The sequence below is a fragment of the Ramularia collo-cygni genome (assembly GCF_900074925.1).
Source record: "Ramularia collo-cygni strain URUG2 genome assembly, contig: RCC_scaffold16, whole genome shotgun sequence".
NCBI lineage: Eukaryota > Fungi > Ascomycota > Dothideomycetes > Mycosphaerellales > Mycosphaerellaceae > Ramularia > Ramularia collo-cygni.
The window spans coordinates 491,111-502,192 of NW_019716270.1; the positions used below are offsets into that span (position 1 = coordinate 491,111).

An 11,082-nucleotide genomic window follows, 5' to 3' on the forward strand; every position below is an offset into this window, starting at 1 on the left:
GCCAGACGCGGCCGCGCCCGGTGAGCATCGGCTATTGTTACAGATTCCCACCTCCACTCATAGGAGTGATGAAAACTTCTTGTGAAACGCGGTCAAGCAGTGGTTTCCGAAAAGCTCAGGGTGTCTAGAACATGAACATCCGGTTGTTGTTGCCTGTGTTACCGCTGCCAGCGCGCGACGTACGAGTGGAGCTTGCGCGGGCAGTACCGCGGGCACCAGTACCTGTCGCCTTTGCGCCCGAACCTCTGGCAGTGCCGGTGTCGCTAGCACTGGTGTCGTTGTTGTTCCAGTTGGTAGGTTGCTGAAGCTGCATGAGGTCGATCTTCGGAATATCGATGAACTTCTTGGCGACGACCGGGCCAACAATCAGCAGAATGAAGACCACAAACATCACGAAGTACAGAATGGCGTAGCGGACGACACGACGCTTGCGAAGCTTCGACTGCTTGAGCGAGTAGATCGGAGGGCGGATCTGGCGACTGGTAACGGTTAGCGAATGGCGAGGGGACAAGATGCAAGTGCGGAGACTTACCTAGGGCGCAGCCAGAAGAGCATGACCGAGTGGAACTTGTCGATGTACGGGACAAGAATTGCTGGCAGCATGAAGAACAGCAGAACGTGGCCAAGGACAAAGTCGGCAGCGAAGAAGCCCATCTCAGTGATCTTGCATAGGAACTCACGACCTGGCTGAGAGAGCGTGTGCCATCCAAGAGCGTACCACTTGCYAGTCCACCATGCTATGTTGGAGGTATCGGCGCGGAACTCTCTCGTAAGGGCCAGAGCAATGATGAGCTTGAAAACGAATCGCTGAATGGCGACCACAGCAATCATGCCCAGGAGAGCCTTGGAGAAGTTCCAGCTCTGGAGGAAGAACATGACTTCCCAGATGGCCAGCAGAGCGACGACGGCAATACCGTGTGCAATACCAGCCAGTACGGCACCAAACTTCTTGCAGCACATGCTGAACAATGGTCCCATGCAACAAGCCATGCCGAAGAACATGCCGGCAACACCAGCGTAGATTCCAATAGGTCCAAATGCGCAGATACCGAGTCGGATGAGCGAATTTGTGGCTTCGATGCTGATGTCTGAGTTTCCATCATTGGCTTCAATAACACCCACACCTGCGTTCATGAACAGGTACGGGATGGTGGTGGCAGCGACCAGGACAAGCGGACCAAGTACTTCACTAAAGAAAATGTTGGTGAACTTGGACCGAGGAGTGTCACCAGAGAGCTTGGAAGACGGCTCTCCCAATGCCTTGCGCTTGAAACCAGTAAGACGGGTACGCGACAGACGGACGAATCCAATCCAGGAAGCAGAGTGTGCCTTGGTGTTTCCGCGCGACAACCACCGCAAGAACTCTCGGTAGTCGATGAAGAAATCGGACCAAGCGAACTGATGCGGGTTGAAGATGAAAGGCGAAACGCACAAGGCAAGGAGGGACACCCAGAACCAGAGCAGCCAGTAACCCCAGACTGTTAACGTTCCGAAGAGCAGCATCATCAAGAGGCGCGCGCCCATGTAGATGGACGGACCAGCGAATCGCGAGTACAGCACACCAAATGGCATCCGTGCGGTTGCGAAACCACGACCCGTTCCAATGTAGCGGGCGCCACCGAAAGACAGATCTTGCTGGAGAGAGTATGCATAGATCTGCGTGACAAACACCTCGAAGAATGGCGAAAGCGAGGAAAAGTGCTTTGCGAGACGGGTCAGAGCTCTCCAGAATCCGCGCTCTGTCAATTCTTGGACCGTGAGTGGAACGAACGAAATGAAGAACACGATGAAGATCGACACAATACAACGCTGGACCCAGTCCATGATTGGCACAGTGTTAGCGCAGCCAGTTGGGTAGAGCGGGTCGGTCTCTGGAACGTCGCGGTTGTATCTGCAGGCAATTGTCTCGTGGCGGAGTGCTCCCRAATTCAACAAGACCCACATGAACATCTGCACCGACAACATGACGAACAAGTTGTTGATGTGGAAGCCAGGGTGAGCGTAGTAGAAGGAGAGGAAGCGATCCAGAGGRAGCTGGGTGCCGAGGTAGTAGTATTCGCGAGACAACATCTGCTCACCCATACCAGTTCCGATCTTGGTGGTGAAGTTGAGAATGGAGCCGAAACCCAAATCACGGCCCTTTCCACACTGGTAGTACTCGCAGTGCTTGATGCGACCTCCACGTAGTATTGCGTTCATACCAGCGTAAATGTCCTCGTTGAGATGCAATCCTTTCTGGGCCTTGGAGACACCACCACGAGTGGTCATGAAAATGCCGTTGAGGAAATCGGGATGTCCGTAGTGGAGCTTGCCACCAATCTGGGAAAGAGTACGAGCGAAGAGAGTACCGAATGTCTGTTCCTTTCCAGCAGCGACATCACCAAGGATACCGATGTTCTCGGAGAAAATGTATTCACGTGCACCAAGAATGGCCACAGGGTTGTACTTGGTTGGGGGCAGGCCAGGTGTGTAAGGGGAAACGTTGTCGGTGGTCATCTCCTCGAACTCTGCAAGGACGGATCGAATCTTCAAGCACTCTTCGAGGTAGTTGTCTTGGTTGGCATCGATGAGCTGGATGTACTCGCCGCGGTAGAAGATCAGGCAGTGGTTCTGGTTGTCAGACTTGCCGTCACCGAGAATGGGGTTTCCAGAAAGCATGACACGGAACTTGGGGCGGCGCATTCCATTCTCCATGAGCTCAGAGTGACCATCGATCAGTGCAGAGAAGAGTCTTGGGTCCTCACCCTCATTGGCAGGAGGCTCCTCATCCAGATAGGCAATTTGTAGGTCGGGGTACGCACGGAGTAAGAACTCGGCGTTCTCGCGCTCCTCCTTGCTGAATTTGGCATATCGCTGCATGGATACAACAATCTTGAACTTGCGACGGGCCATGCGTTCGAGCTCGCGCTCCAGCTTGTCGGAGTTGCCACCGAACATTTGGACGACCTCAGGATTCTCCACACGGTAGAGGAGCTTGATCGCACGACTGTAGTTCATGAAGCCAGAGATCGTGCGGTAGAGCGTCTGAGAGCGCAAAGAGGCCCAGATACGGGTTCTGAGGGTGTATTCGGGTGCAGCAGACTTGAATCCGATGCAGTAGAATGGCAAATCGTCGATCTTGCTCTTCTGGGTGTCCTTTTCATTCTTCTCGTAGTCGCCGTTGAACTGAGAGGTCTCGTCCGCAAGAATCTTAGTGTCCTTGACGAAGCAGTCCCACTCGTGTGGGTGGAGCTGCTTGAGGTACTCCAACATGGTGACACGCGAGTAGGGCTCGTCCTCGCGAATGATCTCGCGGAGAGACAACAGAATCTTCTCGCTGTAGTGAGGAATCATGACAGTGAAAGTGGGCATGTTATCAACTGGAAGGGGCTCTGGGATTGGCGTAGAGAGCGATTGTGCGAAGAAGGAGATACGACGCTCAGCCTCGGACTGCGCGGGGAAGAATTCGGTCTTGAATGAGTGATCTTCCTGGGACACGAAGAAGGTCGGGGCACGGAGAGTGCGCTTGCCTTCTTGCTMAGATGGCACCTGGTGGTAGAGGAGCTTCTGAACGTGGTCGATGGCCAGCAAATGCTCGCGATACATGGAGATGACAATGGCGTTCCAGATCTGAGAGATGAGGACCTTTGGCTTGTACTTGATCTCCATGTCGGTGGTGGCCAGAATCTTGGAGTAGACACGTTTGGGCAGGCGGGAGAAGATGTTTCTCCACGGTGTCCAGATAGAAACACCCAGGTAGAAGGACCGCGCAACGGAAAAGACACAGTTCCAGATGACGTACCAGAGGTAAGTGTCCAAAAAGAACAGCACCAGATCGGTGAAGTACATGAGAATGAGCAACACGACCGGCTGCTTCTTGCAGAGTATGTCGCCGATGATCTTGTCACCAATGCAGTTCCTGATCTCCATGGTCGACAGGATACGGATAGGATCACGGAACGACAGAGTCAAGAAGAAGTAGGACTCAGCCAACTTGGCGGCAAAGACCAGAACCCACAGTCCGTAGGACATCCACATGTCGTTGCCCTTCAGGCGGGGATAGCTGGCAGTGAACGTTTGGCTGGCGACGTACTGCCTGCGCTTGCCGTTCAGGTAGCTGCCAAACAGTCCTCCGAGAGGCATGATTCCGAAGAAGAAGACGGTCACCAAAGCGATCAGGAACTGCACGATTCCGAGAATGAGTGCGATTTTCCCAGATTGGCTGACGAAGAAAATGTAGATCGACGGTGCGACGTTAATGGCAAGGCAGCCGAGCAGAGCGAAAAGACGCTTTGTCAAGTGCTGAGCGCCGGCCCATCGTCGAGGAACGTAAAGCCACTCGGCCAGGGTGCCCAAGATCTGGAGAACACAGGCGACAGTACCGGCCAATGCAACTGCAGACCAGTGAGCAGATCCACGGGGTTGGTTGTTGAGCTGCTGCTGGTAATCCTTGGTGTACAGAGTTGGAGAGTTGAATGCCGTGTAGAACCAGAAGAAGCACACGTGAATAATCCAGATTCGGTTGAAGTTGGTCAACATGTGGAACCAAGAACGCGTCTCCTTGAAGGTCTTGAAGAACGCCTTCTTCCAAACAACATCCTTCAAGCGCTCGTACCTCTCGGCCGGTGGCAAGTCGACGATTCGAGTCTTATCTTCGAAGCCGATTCGCTCAATGCCTTCAGGGTACCAAAACAGCTGGTTCATGTCGTCGTACCCAATGACCTTTTGATGGTCAAGCTCTTTGCGGACGTATTTGCCATCAGCAATCTCGTATCCCTGGTCTCGGCAGTAATCGTAGAGAGGGTTGATGCAGTTGATCAAATACGTGAACTCTTCGACCGGCTCGACACGGTTCTGGCACGCAGGGGACTGGTAGTAGTCCTCGGCGCACTTGTAGATGAAGCACAGCAGTTCTGGCATGTAGCGCACTTGATTGGCCTCACCCCAGCAGAGCAGGTAGAGCGCAATCTGACGGGTTCGGTCATGCTGCGACATGCGGTTCATGCGTGTCTTCCAGCGATACTCGGCGGCTTCCAAGCTGTTGTCCCCCTCGAGACTCTCAAGGGTTGCCTCTTCATCCTGTGGCTCGGAAGAAGCGTCCTTCTTTTTCTTGGCCGCCTTGCGAGCCTTTCTAGTCGCCCGATTGGCCTTTCCAAGCTTCATGTTGGCGAAGCCGACGGCGTCGTCGAGATCGAGGTGCGCTGCAAAATACCATCTTCGGTAGTTGGCGTTCTCGCCACCAATGTAGTCAGCGTGCAGTGACAAAAGAGCCTGGTTGGGAGACATGCGCGAGGCACGGGAATCGAGCAGCGTCATGAAATGATCAAACATGTTCCGCATGCTGTCGCGCTGGAAGCCGAATTTGGCAGTGAGATCGAGGAAAATGTCCTCAATCTCCTCCTTGGAGAGTGGGATTTGAGCGTCAGACGTCCAAGCTGGGTATGGCTCTCTAGACCTCTGACCAGCTGGAAGTGCGCTTGTGTAGTCCATGCCGTAGACGGGCGTGGACGCTCCAGACGACCGGTTGCCTCCATAGGAGACCTGAGATGATGGCGGTCGGAAGCCACGGGCTTGACCTTCACCGTACGAGTTGTAGCGTTCATCGCCACGGCCATAATAATCCATCTCGGCGGCGCGCGCCATGTCGGATCTCATAGTGAAGTCACTGAATGTCTCCGAGTCTTCTTCAGAATCATGACCGCGTCTTCTGGGGGGTCCGCCCTGGCCAGCTTGACCATTTTGCTGATACTGGCCTGCAGCGGGAGCACCTTGGTCGTAGTACTGGTCGTTGTAGTACTCATCTTGATAGCCCTGCTGGCCAGCGTCGTAGTAGCCATCTTGCTGATAGCCCTCTTGTCCGGCCTGGTAGTAGCCCTGGTCGTCGTAGTAGCCATCGTGCTGGCCASCCTGCGCGTATCCTTGCTGATCGTAATAGGCCTGCTGGTCGTCTTGATAGTAGCCATCGTGGCCGCCGGCGGCTGGGCGCTCGTGGCCGTAGCCATCATCGTAGCCGCCCTGGTGGGGTTGGGCCATGATGAGTTTTGGAATTAGGTATCACTGCAACGCGCTGTGTCAGTCGTTGCGGATGCAGAACAAGGGGAAAGGCGAAACGGATCCCACGCGCATGCAGCAATGCAGCGGAGGATGCAGCAGTGCTCGCTGTTGCGATATAAACGTACCGATCAAGCGTAAATCATGAGGATCAGCGATGACTTGCTGCGAAGTGGTGGATGGTCGGGAGTAGAGGTACGCTGGCGGTGGAATGTGGTATCGGGAGCGTTCGCTGGGTAAGGCGAATGGGCACTTGCTCCGCGCCCGAACGAGTGTGTCGAGGCGTCGAGTCACAGACGGTCTGCCAGAGAGTGGAGGAGCGAATGTTGTTTTCACACCTGCCGGGCGAATGTAAAGGGAAATCAAGAAGCTGCAGCCAGGCGGAGCGAACTGTGTTGTTTGGGTACGCGGCGTGGCGGCTTTCAATGCTCTCCTGAGAGTAGCGTCGATGACGGGCGCTTGTTATTGGACGATCCGCCGGGGCACTGCAGAAAGTTCTGCGCACAACAACAGGTTTGTTTTCCCACAAACAAACGCACAAATGCACTCGATAACAGCCTGCGCGGCTGCTACTGCTGTTTAATGGACTTGACCTTGTGAGCGAGGGGCCAGAGGAAGGGGAGAGGCGTGAATCTTGTCTCATCCACAGCATTTTCAACGTTCCGACCCCCATGTCACCTTTTTTTCCCGGGCAAAGTCAAGATCACTTCCGGCCCACCCAACCGGCCTGGTCCAACCGATGTGTCCTCCCAGGGCCTCCCTTTTCCTCTCCTGCCTCTGCTCTGTCATCAAAGACCAAGCCGCCAGAGTTCTTGGAGGCATGGATGCTGAGATGACCCATTTCATTACTTGCGCTCCGACTCACAGGTGTGCATTGTTGTGCAGGAGACAAACGGCTTGCTTGAGCATGTGAGGCCATGCGCCCTCGAGTCAAGCCTCTCCAGCGCTGTGTATCACACTCGTCACAACAATATCGGAATCCTGCGTGTCTCCGTGTGGCGAACAGATCTTCACTTTAAACAGCATGCATGGTCTCTATCTGAAGCTGCCTTGTGTTCGCCTGTGCCGCCCAGTTTGCTGTGTCTGGATGCACGCTTGACGTCTGCCAACTTCCTTGTATCTATTTTCGAAACGATCGTCCTGGAGGCAAAGGTACATACAAGTACAGCCGCATACACACGCACACATCTACGGATAGATAACACCCTGGAACTGCGGGGCTTGCATTTGATCTTACGCATTGTTGGTGACATGGGTTCCATCGTCGCACTTATATCGTTACATGCACATGCTTGACTATCATCGCTACCTTGACCGTCAAAGGTCTACTTGTGGTGCGATAAGGAGCACTTGTTCGAACTGCAAAGTGTGAAACGACGGTACTCATACCAAACATGTGCATGATCGTTCGAGACGCCAGCACGTCATCGATACTGCACTCGTAAATAATACTCTTGCTCTGAGCCACGAACTGCATCATAGAATGGCGCGGTGATATGAAGCTATAGCTAATGTACCTGCAGTAGTCAGTTCGCATTCCGACAGTTCGTAGAGCCGGGAACTCCTCCACCCGATTGAACCACGCGTCAGCAAAGATCAACCCTGTTGGAGATTGGAGAGCCTGGTCTGCAGGCTGGGCCATACACTTTCCCAGTAATTGGAATGCAAGCTGTGCATGCAAAAAACCTACCATGCATCGTGAGATATGAGGTAGGAGTGGAAGGCCGGAGCATGTGCCGGCGTTGATTTGATCGTCGAGTTGTCTCTCAGAGCAGATCCAGCACGTTGGAAGTGGTGAGAAAGCGTTGAGCGGGACGCCGCGGGACGCCGAAAATAGCTGCCACGCAATCACGGATTGGTTTGCCACAAACAAGTCACGTGACTCTCGCATGCCCAAGCCAAGYTCATGCTCTATGTCCGAACCGCCTTCCCAAGCGCGTCGTGGCTCGCCTGGGGCTCGTATTTCTATTGTGAGCAGCAATGGTTAGGACTGCGGTCTGATTGGAACTTGGATTGTGAAAAGACTGGTGATGGAGATCTCGTTGGATGTGGCAGATTGCTCCCAAACGCATTGCAGAGGCTTGGATCGCTCTGTGAAACTGGAGGGCAGTCCCTCTTTACCAGAGGTCGGCGTTACGTCGGAAAACAAATGGAATGAGCTGGGGACCCTAGGATGATTCGGCTGACGGCGTCCAATCAAATGATGAGAAAGCGCGCGGACGGCAGCACCAAGGGTTCCAAAGAGGATTGGCGGCAGGCGAAGAAACGCGTAAGAAGTCTGGGCGGAGTGCTTCTCCTGAGATCCAGCTCGGTCAACAACTCTTCGCCTTCTTGTCATTCTTGCGATCCTTGCCATTCTTGTGCTTGTCTTCCACTTACCTTGGCAGTGTCTTGTAACTGACCCAAACCACTTCATACACTCATTCAAAAAAGGACGACGACGACGACCTTCGCTCCTTCCACGACTTGTCCGCCGCGTCAGCATTCCGCGTCACCTGTTTCAAACCCTTCGCCCGTTTCCATACCATTGCGCGTGCAGCAAGACCACGACACCTATCACTTTATAATACCATCAGCATCTACTTGGCACCATGAAAGGCTTCGGAATAGCATCGGCCGCCACGGCCACCATTGCGGCAAGCAGCTTCTTTGCGAACGCTGTGGCCGCTGATCTCCCTCCGATTGTCATCAAGGGCTCCAAGTTCTTCTACGAGAACAATGGCACACAATTGTAAGAGCGGCAATGGCGTAAGATATTGAATGCGGTTTGCTAACTGGTCCAGCTTCATGCGAGGTGTCGCCTACCAGCAGGACTACTCTGGCAACGGCACGACCACTGGCGACGACAACACATACACTGACCCCCTCGCAACGGCCGCCACATGCAAGCGTGATATTCCTTATCTCCAGGAACTTCAGACCAATGTGATCCGTGTCTACGCCATTAATCCCGACAAGGACCACGACGAGTGCATGACCGCGCTCGCCGACGCCGGAATCTACGTGATTGCAGACCTTTCCGCCCCTATTGACGGAGGCTCAATTGTCCGCGATGCACCATCTTGGAACGATGCGCTCTACGAGCGTTACACTTCCGTGGTTGACTCCATGGCCAACTACACCAACGTTCTTGGCTTCTTTGCTGGCAACGAAGTTTCAAACGCACCCAACAACACTGACGCCAGCGCCTTTGTCAAGGCCGCGGTCCGCGACACCAAGGCATACATCAAAGCACAGAAGTACCGCGAGATTGGTGTTGGCTATGCTACCAACGATGATGCCGACATCCGTGAGAACATGGCCAACTACTTCAACTGCGGTGACGCCGAGAACTCGATCGACTTCTGGGGTTACAACATCTACTCTTGGTGCGGYGACTCTTCGTACCAGAAATCTGGATACGATGTTCGCACTGAGGAATTCGAGAGCTACTCTGTCCCTGTATTCTTCGCCGAGTATGGTTGCAACGAGGTCACTCCACGTGAGTTCACTGACGTTGGCACTCTCTACGGCCCCAAGATGACTCCTGTCTGGTCTGGAGGTATCGTTTACATGTACTTCCAGGAGGCCAACAAGTACGGTCTTGTCAGTGTATCCGGTAACAAGGTCACTACCAACGACGACTTCGACAACCTCAAGAGCCAGATTTCCAAGATCAAGCCATCAGGTGTGAACTCCGCTTCGTACACTCCATCCAACACTGCTGCTGCCTGCCCCACCTCGAACGACTGGGCTGCCAAGGCCTCACCGCTCCCACCGTCACCAAACACCCAGCTTTGCAACTGCATGTACAAGTCGTTGAGCTGCGCCGTCACCTCTGACACTGATGTTGACAACTACGGCGACCTTTTCTCCACCGTCTGTGGTCTCGGTGACGACGTGTGTGCTGGTATCGCCGCCAACGGTAGCACCGGAACTTACGGCGCATACAGCATGTGCAACTCCACTGAGCAGCTTTCATTCGTCTTCAACCAGTACTACCTCAGCCAGGACAGCGCCTCTGACGCCTGTGACTTCAAGGGTGCTGCCGAGATCAAGGAGGGCGCTGAGGCAACCGGCACTTGCAAGGACCTCATGGATGAGGCTGGTGCTGCCGGTACCGGTACCGTCACCACTTCGCCATCTGGCTCCGGCGGCTCCGGCAGCGGTTCCGGCTCAGGCTCTGGTTCCTCCCCGAAGAAGGGTGCTGCTGGACACAACGAGGCCAGCATGCTGCCCGTCATCCTCATGAGCGCACTTGCGTTGATGTCTGGCTGTGGCATGGTTCTGTTGTAATCTGATCATGGGAAACGTTTGGATAAATTTGCAATGGCAGACCTACCCGGCACGCGTGACGATTGCAAAGGAAGCGCTCCTTGAAAGCGACGGTGCATTTAGGGATTTGGCGTGAGGAACGCGTGTGCGCTGCATGATTTGAAAGACCGCACGCGTGCACTGCTTGATGCTTGATTTGGGCGAGCTTTTATGTCTTGCTCTAGACCATGGTCTTTGGCGTCTCCTGTCTGTCTGTATAGTTTCAATCGAGTTCACTGTATCGAGTCTACTGTCTCACTTGTTTGCTTGTATCCTTCTCCTTTGCGATGGACACGTCGTGGTCATCTATGTCAATCTCGTTGCACACTTCTTGCACAACGAGATCTAATATGATCTACCTGGTCCTCACGAGTGTTGAAGTCATATCAAGGATGTCGCCGTGACCTGGTAAAGTATTTCGAAGAGGCTCAAATCTTTCGAATGTCCACTGCTCAAGCGCGTGGTCGTGTACTTTACGTTCTCGGGTGCAAATCAGTTTTCTCGATATTAAAAACAGTGAGCGAGAGTGCCTTGCGTATTCCATAGCTTCCAGACCAGTATCAAAACTGTGATACCCTCCCCAAACGTCGTCTACCTTCTACAGTATCGTTCTCGTGGACGAATTATATCCTACCGCGAAGAAACAAACAAGATGGCTTATGTGCCCGAGGGATAAACAATTACAACATGAATTGAGCTCACCGGCTATGGATGTATATATCATCGCGGTCAAATTCAACGAAGTCACTACCCCAACCC

General features: G+C 53.8%; 2 protein-coding genes; one reads left to right on the top strand and one right to left on the bottom strand.

The window, feature by feature from the left end:
* Positions 1 to 124: 124 nt before the first annotated feature.
* On the bottom strand, positions 125 to 6,012 carry RCC_09074 (probable 1,3-beta-D-glucan synthase subunit; the record flags this gene model as incomplete). XM_023774316.1 has 2 exons in its annotated part: positions 125 to 479; positions 533 to 6,012. The coding sequence occupies 2 exons, from the start codon at positions 6,010 to 6,012 to the stop codon at positions 125 to 127; spliced, it is 5,835 nt and encodes a 1,944-aa protein (XP_023630084.1).
* A 2,609-nt stretch (positions 6,013 to 8,621) lies between these two features.
* RCC_09075 (related to 1,3-beta-glucanosyltransferase) lies at positions 8,622 to 10,305 on the top strand (the record flags this gene model as incomplete). XM_023774317.1 has 2 exons in its annotated part: positions 8,622 to 8,761; positions 8,814 to 10,305. The coding sequence occupies 2 exons, from the start codon at positions 8,622 to 8,624 to the stop codon at positions 10,303 to 10,305; spliced, it is 1,632 nt and encodes a 543-aa protein (XP_023630085.1).
* Positions 10,306 to 11,082: the final 777 nt, after the last annotated feature.